Raw genomic sequence first — 17,536 nt, forward strand, 5'->3', positions numbered from 1 at the left:
TTCATTTTATTTTAAAAATCGGTGTTTATCACTTTGAATTTGGTGTGTATAACCAGTGCACTTGTTTTTAATACTCCCCGTATGCTGCCTCTCCCTTTTTTTTTTTAATCGGGTTTAACCGGAAGCTCAACATTATGAAATCGGTGGTGTGTTTCCAGAGTTTTGTCCGTTAAAACCTAGAACTTGAATCCCTAGGTAATGCATTTACTGTTAATCATCCAAAAAAACTAAACATCCCACATTCCTGTGTAGAGATACTATAGGTGAAACATATGGTTTGTGGTAAAAACAGATGAGTGAAGTACACCGACCGCCAAGACTATTGGCCATTAACCACTATCAAGTCAATGGGCTGTAAAGTGTAGGAAGATGTCCCATGGAAAAGACTATAGGCCTATATCTGCTTAGGTTCCTTCAAACATTAGCACCTCCCATGACCCTCGTTTGCAAAGGTCTGTATAGAAACAAAAACAGTTCAGTAACTAAAAAAATACTGTAGTATTACCTGAAGATAGCATAAACACTGCCCAGAAGTATGTTTTCTTTCATTCTAAATATAGCAGGTCGCATTCTGAGAGCAGCCGCTAACTAACTTGTCTGGTTAACCCGTCCATCAAATTTGGTGGCTTTTCAAAGAGCATACAAAAAACTAGACATATTGACTATATCAAGCGGCACTGCCTGGTTGATCAGAAAGGTAAATAACGGGGTTAACACCAGCACCACCCTGCGGCGGACTGTTCGCTACACTTTTTAGGTAATGAGTTAATACCAGCTTCCTTTTATGGACACCCGTCATCTCTCACTGATTTGATGTATTACTGATTTGTAGCATCAGCGTTTTAGAGACTTCAATGGGTTCTCACTGATGAAGTACATTGTACTTCTACTATAATGTCGGCTTTTGGTTTGGAACTGATTTTGGTCCTTGGAGGTTGAAGTTTCTGCTTTATGGTCACGGCCAGTATAAATAAGGGTCCTGTGAACTTGCTGGGTACCCAACAGTTGCTTTGACTAGTTGGGCCCTAGCACCATTTATAACCCAGGGTAACCTGGCACATTTATATAGAGAGAGAAAGGGGGAGCACAGGTTGAAGAATTTGGGGTGTCTGGAGTATCTAATTAGATATTTATGGGTGTGTTTGAAAGATATAATAAATCACTTACACGGCCTTGTGTAAATGCTCTCACAGCAAGGTTTACTTGTCTTGGTGTTCCCTCGGTCGGTTGCCTTCTTCTTTTCAGGACTTGGTTTTCTTTCTTGATGTCTTCAGCGGTCCTCGGCTTACAATGAGGATGTCTCCCTCGGAATCAATAGATTAAAACAATGTTTTAGAGGGTGATACAGGCAGTATTGATAAAATCCAATGATATATATATTTATATTTATAAGGCAGTAAATACTGCCAGTACTCACACGGGCTAGTGTGAGTACAATCCTAGGGGAAGGTATCTTTTTATCCAAAGTTGATCTTAGCACGTAGTGATCTATAGATGTATTAGGGGTCTGATATGTAATGATAAATATAAAAAATGATACTCACACGGCCTTGTGTGAGTGAATGCACATCAAGGTATCTTTATCTTGACAGTCCCCTTTTTTCTTCTTTTCCGGTTCTTGCTCTTCTTCCTGATTTTCCTCGGTGGTCTTCAACTTCCAGTGTGGTAATCCCCCTCGGTGTGAACAAATAGGAAAACAATTGTTAGTGGGGAAACGTCAACATAAATCAGTGGCTACCCACTAGAAGAGCACGAGCAGATACGTCAAAACAGCAAAATGCTGCAGGCACTCACACGGGCAAGTGTGAGTGTAGTCCTAGGGGAAGGTATCTTTTTCTCTTTTGGTGTCTTTAAATCTGGTGCCCTGTAAGGGTAATGGTGGTCTAATATATAGGTATATAAGAATCAAATTCAAAATGATACTCACACGGCCTTGTGTGAGTAAATGCACATCAGGGTATCTTTGACTTCTTTGTGATACTGATAGTATTGATCTCCAAGTGCCAGTGTAGGTAGAAAACCCCTCCCTGGTGTAGATGTAAAATTGAACACTATCGCGATTTTCGTGGGCTACAACAAAATTTATTAAAGAACACTCTAAAAACGGAACATATTTAAAAACAATAGAAAAAATGCATAGAAAGAAAAAGCCAGCCGTCTGAAAGAAATTTGCTCGTGGGTCTCGTGGAGCGCAGCTAACTTGCTTGCCTAGTGGTCAGAGCAACGCGTTTCGACTTTTGGTCTTCCTCAGGCTCCGTAGTTTGGGGTTAAGGTTCGTGGCTCTGACCACTAGGCAATTGTGACCCAGCACAGCCACCGTCAAGGAGTGGATCTGAGAGGAGGCGGCACTATATCCGGACGCGGAGCAAGTTAGCTGCGCTCCACGAGACCCACGAGCAAATTTCTTTCAGACGGCTGGCTTTTTCTTTCTATGCATTTTTTCTATTGTTTTTAAATATGTTCCGTTTTTAGAGTGTTCTTTAATAAATTTTGTTGTAGCCCACGAAAATCGCGATAGTGTTCAATTTTACATCTACACCAGGGAGGGGTTTTCTACCTACACTGGCACTTGGAGATCAATACTATCAGTATCACAAAGAAGTCAAAGATACCCTGATGTGCATTTACTCACACAAGGCCGTGTGAGTATCATTTTGAATTTGATTCTTATATACCTATATATTAGACCACCATTACCCTTACAGGGCACCAGATTTAAAGACACCAAAAGAGAAAAAGATACCTTCCCCTAGGACTACACTCACACTTGCCCGTGTGAGTGCCTGCAGCATTTTGCTGTTTTGACGTATCTGCTCGTGCTCTTCTAGTGGGTAGCCACTGATTTATGTTGACGTTTCCCCACTAACAATTGTTTTCCTATTTGTTCACACCGAGGGGGATTACCACACTGGAAGTTGAAGACCACCGAGGAAAATCAGGAAGAAGAGCAAGAACCGGAAAAGAAGAAAAAAGGGGACTGTCAAGATAAAGATACCTTGATGTGCATTCACTCACACAAGGCCGTGTGAGTATCATTTTTTATATTTATCATTACATATCAGACCCCTAATACATCTATAGATCACTACGTGCTAAGATCAACTTTGGATAAAAAGATACCTTCCCCTAGGATTGTACTCACACTAGCCCGTGTGAGTACTGGCAGTATTTACTGCCTTATAAATATAAATATATATATCATTGGATTTTATCAATACTGCCTGTATCACCCTCTAAAACATTGTTTTAATCTATTGATTCCGAGGGAGACATCCTCATTGTAAGCCGAGGACCGCTGAAGACATCAAGAAAGAAAACCAAGTCCTGAAAAGAAGAAGGCAACCGACCGAGGGAACACCAAGACAAGTAAACCTTGCTGTGAGAGCATTTACACAAGGCCGTGTAAGTGATTTATTATATCTTTCAAACACACCCATAAATATCTAATTAGATACTCCAGACACCCCAAATTCTTCAACCTGTGCTCCCCCTTTCTCTCTCTATATCCCTGTACTAATAAGGATCCTGGATAAGGACCCTATTGGGGTCTGAGCCATAGGACAAGAAGACGAACCAGAGGGGACCTTTGTTTATAAGGTTGTAAATTCCATTGTTACATTGACCCTGTTCTTAAGAACTTAATCAGGGAGCGCCCGGGCTTTTCTTTGTTTCATAACCTGGCACATTTGTTAGCTCTGCGCCAGATGTGGACAACTCTACTCCTCAAGGACCACCAACAGGCTAGGTATTTGGGATATCCTTGCTTCAACACAGGTGGTTCAATCAGTGGCTCAGTCATTTTGACTGAGCCACCAGTGCTGAAGCAAAATATGCTTAAAACCGGACCTGTTGGCAGCCCTTGAGGACTGGAGTTGGCCACTCCTGCTCTATGTTCTTGGGTTTCTCTGCACAGGTTAATTACAGGCTGATTTTGTTGCCTGTCTCATCTCTCCCATGAACCTTTGCATCATCTTGGTTTCACAGACCTGTCAACTCTCACTAATTATCGTTGAATCCCATGGATTTGTCGTCAGCCTCACGGATTTTGAGCATCAGCATCTCATAGAATTCATAGGATCACTGGAAAATAATCATCACTTTTCCATTACAATTCAATTTTGTGGCTCAAACCTTTAAATCTCACTGATTTCTGGGGTTTTTGGCAGTTGACATCTATGAAATCGGGAGCTATAGGAAGCAGAGGAAATGTTCCCCAAACCCTTAGGACCGGAGAGTGAAGCATATGTCAACCTCCAAAAAAAAAACAAATCAGTGATTTATTACGACCCATAAAGTAGTATTGTAGTGAAGACAATACTGATTTGCTCTAGTGACACTCCACTGAAGTCTGTGAGACGCCGATACTAAACATCAGTGAGACTGACGGAAAACCAGTGAGGAGGTGACATGTCTGATCACCAGAGACAGTCATAACCTATATTAACCCCTTTTCTACCACAGGGGCCTGGCAGAGCATTGTATAAACGTGCAGAGCAATACATTGCAGGCCGCCTCTGGCGGTGTTGGGCTAATATAATCCATTAGGTAATGAGGAGTTAGCCGGACGTTGTATTGGATGGAAGGAGCTATCAGCTATGCATACCAGCAGAGTCATCAGCTGAGAGCAGGATGCACTGTTATATTCAGGTGGGATGGTGGCTTTTTTTGCTGTAAGCGTACCACTCCTGCTGTGTCTGCATCTGCCCCTGGTCCCTAAGCTCACAGCCCTATCTACCACTTGATTGCCCTGCCTTTCTCTCTGGATGGGTGGGTACTTGTTGCTGGACTTCTCTGGCACTCACTTGGTTCGGCTGAGATTCCCGGACGCCAGGTGGCTCTGCACCGTGTGCCATCGGCCTCTCCCTGGCTTCCCCAGGCCCGGCTCGCTGTGGTGGCTTTGGGAAGACATACTGATCTTCATGCTCTCATTGCGAAACTGCTTGTCCCCCAGCCGGCCATCCTTATCCATCAACCCAGAGGTGCCGCATGCAGCTGACTTACTACCGGACAACAGAGTGCCGCTGCGCCGTGACCACGTGCAAAGAAAGGACACGTAAATGTGAAGACAAAACAGACGGAGGAAACCAAAAAAAAAAAAAAGAAAGACAAAGACGGACAGAGAAAGAGAGAAAGAGAGAAAGATCAGCACTGCAAAAAAAAATAAAGCAAAATAACCCAAAGCGTCGGTCGTTAGAAGAGGGAGGAAGACGGCAGCCCGGGAATAATGACGGTAAAAAGTTCCACATCTCAAGAAACAACAACAGGGTTAACATGGAAATAATCTGTCGGGAAAGGCACTAGACAGCCAGCCACTGGGGAAAAAAAGCGTGTTAGTGAACCAGACCACACAGTGCAGATGTACGGCACATTTGGCTATAACGGGCAACCCTTCCTGGCGTTACAATGGAGGGGGGAGGAGAGACTGGAGGAGGCTAGAGGAGGAGGCGCATCCGTTAGTGGAAGCTAGGAGGGGTTGCTCGTCTCCATGGCTTATCCGCCCATGGGAGTGAAGTGGAGCAGGAGGGGGTTAGAGGAGCAGGTGGGAGGAGGCGCGTGAGAGGAGGCAGGGAGTGGTACATACTCACTACATACGACCAAACCAGGCAATAGAGAGACTCACTTGAGGGCCAGCCTTGGGTCACCATAGGGGGCGTAAGGTGAAATGTTTAGGATAAACTCCTTGGGAGGGTAGGAGCTCCATTTCTGGTGGGCTGTGCTGTCATTGTTATTCCAAAAGTCTTTGTCTAGATCACTAGATCGGCAGAAAAAGAGAAAAAACAAAAAAAAAAGAAATACTAGAAAAAACCTGAATCCCTGGCAGGGAGCGAGCGGGAAGGAAGGGAGTTAGTGTCACAGAGTGGTCTGTAAGTGCGGGGAGACAGAGAGGAGAGAGGCGTTCTTCTGTTAATCAAAGCAGGGTAATGCATCCAGGTTCTGTCGGGGAGGAGAGGGAGGCAACAGAGTTTATTATAGTGAGGTTGAGCTGGCAGCAGAGAGAGCAGATCCCAGGTCTGAAAGCGAGGGAGGGAAAGAGAAGCATTGATTATGTCACAGAGAAGAGTCACCTCTTCCTTCACCTATCGGTTTTCCCTCTTTTGCTCATCATGAACCCAAATTAATTAGCGTACTCTGTGCAACAGCCAGAGTACTCCGAATCTGAATCGGTGGACCTTTTAATTAGTTAGGGGTTGTACGCTCTCCTATCCTCCAGCAATCCTTCGTCGTGCACCAACAGGGCACAGCGCATCGTAAGATCACTCCTGTTTATTAGCGAGATGCCTGTCTGGGCTGGGTCAACCTTGTGTGCGTGCTGATCAACAGCAGGCCCTCAAACTCATTAAAAAGTTCCATCGTGCTTACTCATCCTAACCTTTTACAGAGCGTTTCCTCCAATGCTATGAATAGGACGGGTTTTAATAAGGACAGGTCAGAAAATATATATATATTGCAGCAGCAGCTAGTGATTCACCCATCACTCCATGTCAAATGGCTCCTTTAAACACAGCGATAAATCCACTAATCTCAGGGATTGTCATCAGAATTCCCTAAACCCCGAGGGCTTAAAAGAAAAGACAAGTGCCACGCCGTGGATTTTACCGAGGGAGGCTGCTAACTTCTAACAAGATGATCCGGGCTGTGATGCTCTCACGAAACGGAGACTCCCCTGGTCTGCGTTTGATTTCATCCCTTAATCCATTGCTCCTCCGTGGTTACTTCTTGTGTCATTAAATACTTCCCGGGCATTGATTAAAAAACAATGCTGTTTTTTTGTTATTCCTACAACTGGCAAACGATTTATCAGCCTGGAGCAAACCTTGAATATGAGCCAAACATGGTATCGCAGAACTGTTGACTGTCTCCCTGCTTTGGTGACGTCCAAGTTTGCCGTAAGATTAGCAGTGAAGGTGCGGTCAGTTCTCTGATATTATACAAACTCGTGAATACTTATTTCATGTACTAAATAAACAGAGGTCCCTCTGGGTCTCTCCTTGCACGGTTTTAAAATAATTCTGCACGAATATATATTACGGTGTCTTCATAGTAGGAAGTCAACAGGTATCCTTCACACCAGCTGGAATTTCAGGGAATGTTAACAACCAACCTATTCTGGGTGCTCATTTGCATGTCATTACCCAGAAGCACTGCATGCTAAGAGATGGCGATGAAAAGCAGGGTTGCAGACCTGTTTGAGACATGTGAATGTGCTCACAACGTGGTATTTTTACTTGCAGCATCGGATACAAGAGATTTTTTTGGGGGGGGTGAACAAAGCAAGTTTTGACAGATGATGATAAATCCGGCACAGATCAGATAGTTTCATTGACGTATAGAAGATGTGAAATATAAAAGCAAAAGCTTCCAAAATAGACACCCTTTTGTGATACTTCAGTTAAATAACTTGTCTCTATTTCCACCTATTGCTCCATAGAACTACTCTCCGTATCACTTACTAATACATGTCGGGCAAAATCAGAGCACTCCTCATTGATATTTTCATGTCAACAGATGCATGTTATAAATGGCCCCCAGCCCTGTTATACAACCAAAATGGACAATCTTGTAGCTTGAGACACAACCGTACTCATGTGCTTTTTTTCAGTGGGTCATGTGTAAAAATGGAGACCCTCTTTCCATCACACGCCCAACACTTTGGCATCACGGGTCTGGTTGCCACTTGTTTGAGGAACATAACTGTCACATACAGTGCGAGAGAGAAGCAGCAGATATGTGAGCAGATACCTCCATGAGGACGTCACGGTCTCCTTTTCAAAGAGATTAATATTACAAAGTACAGAAGGTGAACAAGGAAATAAAGTCAAAAGAGTGTACCTCTTGGCTGCCAAAGAAGTGCCTGGCAGGTCTTTCTGGGGTTGAAAGGAGGAAATAATTGGAAGGTTTTTACGATTATAAGGGGATCAGAAAGTGTAAGGCTGCGAACCCGCTGCGGCCGGCCGCGGGCCACCAGACCCTTAATCAAATGGTCCTTGCCCCCGCTGCCTCCGTCCGGCAGGGCTGACTACGTACTGTGACGCGTCAGCCTGCTAGAGCTACAACCGGATTGTGCTTTTCAGCGCTGACGCGTCACGTGGTATGCGAGTCAGCCAATGAGGAGGAGGGGAGGAGAGCTGCTTGTGTGTCTGTTTTGTGTGTTCGGCTGTGTGTGTGCCTGAGTGCGTGTGTGCCTGTCTGTGTGTGTGCCTGTCTGTGTGAGTGCGTGAGTGCCTGTCTGTGTGAGTGCGTGAGTGCCTGTCTGTGTGTGTGTGTGCGTGAGTGCCTGTCTGTGTGTGCCTGAGTGCGTGAGTGCCTGTCTGTGTGTAAGGAGTTGAGGGGCTGAAGAGTTGAGGGGCTCAGCGGTTGAGGGGCTGAACGGCTGAGGAGTTGAGGGGCTGAACAGCTGACGGGCGGTCCCACCCCCTCACGTCATGGCCGCGCCCCCTCACGTCATGGCCGCGCCCCCCACCCATTTTGGCCACGCCCCCCTGCGCCGGAAAAAGTTTCCAGCAGACCGCAAATCGCGGTGCGGTGAGTTGCACGCGCCGCCGGCAAGCAAGAAAGCCGTGCGGACGTGCGCAACGGGGCCTTAGCCTAAGTTATTTCATTCCAAAAGGCACGAGAGCGACCTACTGTATATGGTCTTTGGTGAAGTTGTGTCCTCTACAAGAAATGACCGGATACCCGACACGCACATTGCTACTGGAGATAATGCCACCACCAACATTTCACACACTCAGTCGTGTCAACTACCACGGATTCTGTTGGGCCTATTCTCGTAGCTCTGAAGCGTGTCAATCCGCTTCCAAAGAGCCCTTTCCAATCGAATTGGCATGCTTTGCTATTCTGTAATCACATGTCCAATCCATGTCTAAAAGGCTTTTATAGAAGTGGGTTCACTCTGGCTCTGCCAATCCGATCGGTTTGTCGAAAAAGCCTCCAACTGAAATTTTTGTAGCTCTTATGCAAACTGCTTTGGAAAACGTATATTTTGTTTTTCATGCCACCTCTAGCGTGTCGAAATTGGTATTGCGAGTTACATCCAGAGCCTGAAATATGGGTTTGGCTGAGAGAGAAAAACCCATAAGTCAGACTGGGGATTGAGTTTGCACCACCTAAGGTCATTCCGCTTCAAAAGCACGTCCAATCCGGGCGGGTTGGCACCTTTTATAGACACGGTTCTTCAAAATGAAAACAGTTTGTTTCCACATTTCATTCTGCTATTTCTGAACATACCAAACCACCGCTGTTTGGCAACGACCACTTCAAAGCTACGAGACTAGGCCCCTGTGTGTGTCTTACTGACTGGGCCAGTCTGGTTTTACCATCATAGACTTTAACGGAATCTCACCAATAAAACAAATCTGTACTCTTCCATAAAACTGCCATTTCTTGACCTAGAACTGCCAAATCTCACAGACATTAGTCCTTGCAGGCTTCCTATCTGGGCTCTTGAGACCTTTAAAAAGGATAAAGGTCCCAAGAGACCATGATATTGGTGGTGGCATGCTCTAACAAGATAGGCCCTTGCTCAATGTGCTGTGAAGCTAATTCTGGAGAAGGCTTTAGTCCCATTCATTTGAATGGAGCTTATCTCTTCTGCAGGGATGCAGCGTCACAGCATATGGAATAAGGGCCAGAGGGAGTTATTCATTAAGCTGTGATAATGCCGATCTGGGGAACTGTTGCACGGAAACACCTGTTGACTGCATGGGGAGTTTCCATGTGATAGTACCCTGACCGGCACTGTCGCAGCTTAATGAATAACCCCTATAGTCGTTATAGCACTGACAATGTGTGTGTCCCTGACTCAGATTAGAAACACATGAGTAGGAGAAAACTCAGCTGAGTGTTGGCAGAGAGACTTTTGCTCCCACAAGCACAGAAGTGCCACACGCCTCATAGCTGCTTAAATGAGATGAGCTGCTGCTTTAATAAGACCGGCTCTGCTCTGCTCCCATCTCCTAGCACGGCCAGGATCAGACTCGCAAAGGCTTTGAAGTCAAGTGGCTCGGCAGCGAATTCATCAGGAACTTCAAAGGCTCCCATCAGACTTCTTCCCTGCTCTGCACCCTAATTAATTCGCCAATTGCTCCCGCGTTTTGTGCGTGTAATGGTTTTAACCAGTAGAAAGAGACACATTGCATCTCAAAAGAGAAGCTGGTTGCACGTCTATTTCATCACCGAGTCAAGAACCTTTCCCACAAGCAGGGGGAATAAAAAAAACCCAACCAACTTGTTTTCTATTATCGCTGCTCAGATGTAACAGCCGTGCCAATGTATTGGATATATATTACTGGGAAACATGACAGCTGGGACAAACTCAGTGGGAATATGATGGTGTTACTCACAGACACAAGCTTATGAAATTGCCTTGCCAATTCCATTAACGGAAATGACAGATAGGTGTTTATATAGCTCTTTCATATAATATCTTCACAATACAGCTGGCTGCATTACACACAACAATGTACATTTTAAAGTACTATAAAAGGGGCACAGAAGCTTCTAAAATGCCAGCTCACTCTGTCTCTTATCGTTGTCAGGAATAGACCTTGGATGCACTTTTAAGTAGAATTCCTGAAGCAAATGCACACAGGTCTCCAGGTTTCAATCAGACTATTGTTTAGTGTGTTAGAAACTGACTGATCTGTTCTGCATCTATGGTTCTTTTTGCATCAATCTGGTGTCTGTTCCCGTTAGCAGATCTGCCCGGTGACCCGGGTTTAACCCTGTCATGCCTCCTGGCGGAGAAGCACACTGCCCCTCAATCTCCCTGCAGCACTTGGCTAAACTACCAAAACGAAGGGAAGGTTAAAGCTCAAGCGAAGGTCACATCCAGAACCTGGGAGCTAGCCGCTTTAATATTACCAAGGATGTTGCACAGCGCAAGCACCAATGGATCCCTGCCCTGCAGAGCTTGCAACCTAATGGGGATAATGGGAGGCACAGGAGTTAATGGGAAGGAACTGGTGGTCTACGCACTCGGTTAACAGACTTGAAAGGGATTTTATCAGTCAATCCCTCTACTGCCAGCAGGGCCAGTTAACAGGGAAACCTAAAACCCCTACGAATTCTCCATACACATCATAAATCCCATTATGCATGACCATAGCAAACGCCATTGTATTCCACATACAGTGCATGGCATAACATGCAGGTCATGCAGAGCTCATAATGACATTAGCATGAGACGTTAGCCCCAATCCCTTCACAGAACGGTCACGAAAATACAGATCTTACCCCATACACGCATAATATGGGGTGTGGGTCACAAAAACATGCCATTCTAACATAGCTAGGGTCTCACCCTCTATACAACCTTAAAACAGAAGAGTAACGATTTCGCCCCTTGCAAAATCGCATTAAAGCACTGCAAGGATCTCAAACCAAATCCCCCTTAGCCGTTAATGTCTCCCGACTCTGCGTGGTGCAGATCCATTTCCAGACAAACTGGATTTGAAATCACTTTCAATGTGTCACTTACTGCTGATTTCCCCCCAAATCCTCAGTCGATGCGCACTGAGCTCAAATAGATGCATAGTTACCTTGATACGTTGCCGCTGAGAGCCACGGGACTGAACGATTCTCTCAGTGACAACCTAACGGCACAATATGCAGCTTATTGCCTTGGTTCGTAGCCTCGGAGTGTGAGCTGATTCCACCCTCCGCCGCCTGATAAGTAGCTCGCAGATCACTCGATGATCTACTCACGGATTGTCATTATCACATAATCACCATGTTTAAGTTGTCTTTGAAGTGCTGCCTGGGCTGTATCGGTATGATGCACGAGCAAATTAGGGGACAGATGTTAACGCCTTCACGGCCAGAGGACCCTGCGAGCTGGAAATGTAGGTCTTGTATGCACAGCTGGACAGGGTTTTCTGGAGCTGAAACAATTGATATAAAACCTTGCCGATCTGCTGTCTCTTAGGATCAGTCTTTCTACCCCAAATAGCCACATTTAAAGCAGCAGTCTGCGCTGTTCAATTTTCCTTATGGGGTAATATATATTTTTTTTATTCATTACCTGATCCGCGGTGCCCCGACCCCCATGGCTCCACCACCCGAGAGATACAGCTGGTTTTATCCACTGGTTCAAGTTCGCTCCGGTGGCCAAAAGAAAGTTGCAATGTCATCAGGAGTACAGGTAGTCCTCGCTATCCAACGTTTCACTTTACAACCCATGGCATATGCAACGCTTTACAATGCAACCCTACGGGCCGTTTTTCCGACGCCGGAATGCATTATCCGCCACTCACCGCCACTGATTAACATGGGACTCACTTAACAACGGTGTCGCTATCCAACGCTACTTCCAGAACGGATTCCGTTGGATAACCGAGGACTGTCTGTACAACGTTGCGACTTTCCATTGGTGACTCTGCAGCCATATTTGTAGTATTTTTGTGTCACACACTAACACAAACATACTCAAATATCAAATTATGGTCCAAAGACAAGTAAACAATCTGCCCCCTAAACATGTCTTGCTCTGTTAAACCAAGAAAATATATTTTTTTCCCCATGTGTTTAAAATCATGATTTTCTTCATCTACAGTAGTTTTTGAGGTTACTATGGTAACCTTTACACTGCACAGGGGTTTGCGCCATTTTAACCCCCCGGACATTTCAAACGAAGCATCGGGTTTAAAAAAAAACCCAGCGTTGCAAAGAACAAGAAGCAAAACAAATTGATAAAAAGCTATAAATGCAACTAACGATATAAAAGAACTGAAGGCCGGGGCAGGCTGATGCTTTAAGGGTGCTGATGATAAAACAAGTGCGTCGGTACAGCGAGGAATAAATAATACAGCTGGTGTCAGCGAGAACATCGCGCCTGTTTGTTGTGTGAAAAGAAATTCAGGGTAAACCAATTAACTCTGCAGCTTCCGGGGTGCAGGCGCCGCAGCGGGAAGGACGCTGCGCCTCCGTCGTGGGCACGTTACGTTTTCTCCCCGTGCGCTCAAATTGTAAGCGCTTACAACGGCGCAGGTTCCTGGAAAGATTCTGGGTACAGTGCTGTGTACAGAGTCAGCGCTATGCATTGATTGTTGTACAAAAGAACTGGAGTTTCCCTATAGAAGCGGGGCCAGGACTGGCATACACAAACGGGCGCCTCTGCACTGTAGGCGTCCCTGGCAGGTTAAACAAGCCTGCAGCAGCCAAGTATTTCATTGCATTCTTCACGTACTTTTGCGCAAGTAATTTAGGGCGACCATGGGTCGGATGGGTGCCTCAGTTGCCCCTTCCCCATGCAATGAAGTTAGAATGATGTCATTGATGGGGTTTGCAGGCTGCCGTGCAAAGCAAGTGTGCCTGCAACCTGGTTGCAACATGACACCCCGGAGGTGGCTGCACACCGCATAAACGCTTTGCACAGTACATTACTTATTCTGTCAGTGCACAGTACCTAGGCCTATATTATTTATTTATAAAAAAAAATGACCAGGAAGTCATTCTTTGAGAGTTACCTCTCGTTTTCAATATTAACTAAACGGTGCTATTTAACAACACACCCGTTGTTGCCCGAAGACACCTTGGGGCACAATCTATAATCTCCGTGGCCGCCACTCCGTGCGGCCCGACACAGAAGCCCAGATTGATTTCAGTGGGGCTTCCGCTAGGGACCGCTCCGATTGGTGATCTCGGAGCTTACAGAATCGTGCTGCTTGTGGCCTGTTCTTGTGGAGTAGCGTCGCTTACTAAATATGGGCCTATATGAGGATTGCAAATTATTAAAGGCAGGCTGCACCCTGAGAAATGAAATTATTTTTCTGATTGCTAATTGTTTTGTTGTTGTGGTTGTTTCAAAGCATATTGAGGCTATGAATGTTTACAAACATTGTACAACAGGCGCTGCCGTGTGGCCACTTTTGGTGAAGTCAACAATGGACAGGAAGTTCCAGGTCTTGTGGACATCAGGAGCAATTCATGCGGTTTTTTTTATTATTATTTCTTAACATAGGTTTAAAGCAGGGGCTCCCCGGAGCTGCACCCCATTTATTTCAGCTCTGGGGATCCCCTGCTTCTCAAGATACAGTCCTCCGAAGGGGGTGCCGGTATGTGGGCAAAGTTTAAAGCTCCCGCGTCACACGGGCCAATAGGAAGCCAAACCTAGTAACAAATGGTTTCCTATTGGCCCTTAGGGGTCGGGAGCTTTGGAACTACGACATGACGTGAACCCTAGCTAGCGGAGCAGTGACTGGCACCCCCTACGGAGGAAAGTATCTCCGGAAGCAGGGAGTCCCCGAGCTAAAAATGACAAGGTTCAGCTCTAGAGACCTCCTGCTTCAAACCTATGATCAAAAGAAAAATCACAAAGAAATACGCATGCTCGGACTGTCGCTTTAAAATCCCACTCCTTTTAAACACTCCTTGTTGCTGTTACTATATGGTCACAGGCAGAGCCACAAAGGACACATCGCGGGAGGTAGACAACTGAAAGGCAGAGAGACTCCTGTCACCAATTTTAAATACCTGGGCATATGGTTTGACTCCCACTTAACATTCGGGATGCACATTGATACCCTGACATCCAAGACCTATGCCAAACTAGGTGTACTTTACTGGAACAAATCCTCCCTAAGTCTGCTGGTCAGAAAGCGTATCGCACAGCAGATGCTAATGCCAATTATAGACTATGGAGATATAGTATATGGCTCAGCACCCCAAATCCACCTTAGCAAACTTGACACCCTCTATAATTCAATATGCGTTTTGTTCTCCAATGCAACTACAACACACATCACTGCGAAATGCTCAAAGAACTAGATTGGTCATCACTCGAGTCTAGGCGCAAAGTTCACCTTTCCTGTCTTGCCTTCAAATACTTTCTGGGCAAGCTACCCACCTATCTGAACAAGCTCCTCACCCATACCACATGCAGCACCTATCACCTGAGATCTGACTCCAAAAGACTGTTCATGGTCCCAAGGCTCAACAAAGTATCCGTCCGTTCCTCCTTCTCTTACCGTGCACCCCAAAACTGGCACATTCTACCGGAGACTCTCACATCCACCACCAGTGTAAGTTCTTTCAAAAGTAAGGCTGTCTCACATTTTGATCTGGTCTGTAACTGTTTCATAAGCCTATAATATATATTTTATTTAACTGAGCTTGCAATGTCTTGCATATAATGTATACCCTGTTCATTTATGTAACCGTGTTTGTAACCATGTATTATTTGTCTTAACTCTATGCCCAGGACATACTTGAAAACGAGAGGTAACTCTCAATGTATTACTTCCTGGTAAAACATTTTATAAATAGATAAATAAGACGCAGAACACTGAACATGGCAGGCAAATCATCATTTCACTTAGCTATTTTATGGCTATTGATTTGTTGATATTTTAAACGTACAGAATTACTACTTTACAGAAACAAGCTCAGAATAGGTTTTTCTTAAAAGAGGGGGGACAGGCCGCTTTTGACCCCTTCGCTGCCGGAGGGGCAAGCGACACATTAAGGGCTGTGGAGTTGTGGACTGCAGCTCCGAGTCAGGATGTTTATTCAGGAGCGGGAGCCCCATGATCACACAAAGACATGCAGAGCAAAGTGACAGCTTGACCTTCACGCAGGACACAAAGGCACAGGGATCGATGTGCAATAAGACTGCCTCATGTCCTTTAGCCACGTGCTCCAGGAACGAGAGCCTAATTAATAACCTCCCCTCCACCCCTTTCCCCCCCATGCACGCTCTCATCTCCCTTATCTGATCCTATCTCTTGTCTCGACACACAGGAACAAAGGAGGGCTTTTGCTAAGGAGGCGGCAGAGAGCGGAGTGACAAGAGGGAGAGCTTTGGTAACAGAAGCATGTGCCTGTGGGGAAATAAGGAGCACGAATGTACGGAGAATTATCTGCGGGTCTCCAAAGATGGGGTCTTATAAGATGAGATACAGAGCTTGCTAGCACAGTGGGTAATGGAACAGGACAGAAGGGTGTAGTTTGGGAGTAAATACAGAGAGATAAAGATCTCAAGGTCAAATACCTCATTTCCTAAATCTATAGATGCAGAAGCTGCTGCATTCTGTATCCATGTTATGTCTGTAGTCGAGTCCCCCTACCCTGCCTCCGGTGCGGGGGAGCTGTCAAGTAGTTGGCTGGAGCTCCGCGCAATCGGGAGTGTGGGAGCGGCCATTTTGTTAACCACGCATGCGCAATGTGGCGAGGCGCGCATGTGCAGTGTGAAGAGAGCTGCGGCCATTTTAGGATGGCTCAGCTGATGCAGCCGCGGGACTACAAGTCCCAGAATCCCTAGAGGGAGGGAGTGCAGCACATAGGACTGTACCAGCCAATGGGATGCGAACACTGTGAGGAACAGGATATCCTCCGCGTGCGGAAAGCCCGTGAGTCAGTCCTGACAGAGGAAGCAAAGGAGAAGGTAGTGTCCAGGGAGCAGTGCTTCCTGGGCTAGGCCTAGATCTTGCTTCTAGGTCCCAGTTAGGCCCTGAGCCACAGTAGCGGAGTGTTGTAGGGAAGGCCCCAGATAGGGACTCTTCCCCTTATTGTTATTTCTGCGCCGGTGACTGGATGGTCACGCGAAGCCCTGCGGCCTGGGACCAGGTCACAGGATCCAGAGACATTGTGTGAGACCTTCCGGCTGGAGCTCACACTGTGAGGAGGATAATGACCCTTTAGGAAAGATGGGGATGTGTGGTGGAGGCCCCGCTACGTGGGACCCGCTCCAAAATACCACGCCAAGCAACACCTGGGTACTGGAGTACCCAGGCATTACCCAACTGCACCTACAACTACAGGGGGTAGCGCTACCTCACATTTGGGTGGGATTGCTGGGACTGGACACCAGGGGTATTGGTGCCACGGCGCCCTCAGTACTTTGGGGGAACCACCACGTGTTGGGTAACTGTTTATACTGTGGGTACAGGTTATTGTATGTTAGTTTGTGTGTACAGTAAAGCTTACTTATATACGTTGTGTGGTGTATTACTTATTACTGTGTGTTGCTTCCTGTGAGGGGTTATCCCACCAACACTGGGATCCCGCATAGGTGGAGGCACTGCACTGCAAGGGGAAATGGCTCACCCCAGGCTCCCAGAGGCGGAGGCTTAGGCCTCCTGTGAACAAACAGGTACAGCAGCGCGCGTAGTTGTCTGCGTAGTTCCCTTAGGCATAGGGAAAGGTGGCTACATGTCAATCAATGGTGGGCTCAGACATGGCAACAATACTCTTCCCTTCAACTTCCAGCACAAGTAACTTTAGAAAGCCTGTTACTCTATGCCTGGGCCACACTCTGTCTTCCGTCATACACCAAACACAGCCACCTTCCCTCTCCCAGCACAGGTGGCTGCAGATGACGTGTTAAACTATATAACAGTCAATGAAAGAAGGTAGTCTGGCACACTAAAAACTTCTGTATGACTCAGATATCACCTGTCGGTGCCACACAGACAAAAAGGGACAGTCCTGCAACGTCCCCAGGAGTTCACATGTAGAAGGTAAGGTCCAGGCACTCGGTCTTCAACATAACAAATTTATTTCAGCAAAAAAGAACCAACGTTTCGACTGCCACGCAGTC

General features: G+C 46.1%; 1 protein-coding gene across 9 annotated transcripts in view; it reads right to left on the reverse strand.

The window, feature by feature from the left end:
- Positions 1-17,536, reverse strand: part of SYT7 (synaptotagmin 7) — a 215,023-nt gene that overhangs the window by 49,275 nt on the left and 148,212 nt on the right. For 5 of the 9 annotated variants that reach the window (XM_075566944.1, XM_075566943.1, XM_075566948.1 and 2 more), the window contains 2 exons: positions 5,621-5,752; positions 4,803-5,021 (listed from right to left, as the gene is read on the reverse strand). The exons of 1 other annotated variant lie outside the window; for it this stretch is intronic. In XM_075566944.1, coding sequence (XP_075423059.1) covers positions 4,803-5,021; positions 5,621-5,752 — 351 coding nt within the window. Of the gene's footprint in view, positions 1-4,802; positions 5,022-5,620; positions 5,753-11,540; positions 12,424-17,536 lie in introns of those variants that run through there. 3 more of the 9 variants (XM_075566949.1, XM_075566946.1, XM_075566947.1) reach the window with 2 other exon arrangements.

The sequence above is a fragment of the Ascaphus truei genome, chromosome 12, assembly GCF_040206685.1.
Source record: "Ascaphus truei isolate aAscTru1 chromosome 12, aAscTru1.hap1, whole genome shotgun sequence".
NCBI lineage: Eukaryota > Metazoa > Chordata > Amphibia > Anura > Ascaphidae > Ascaphus > Ascaphus truei.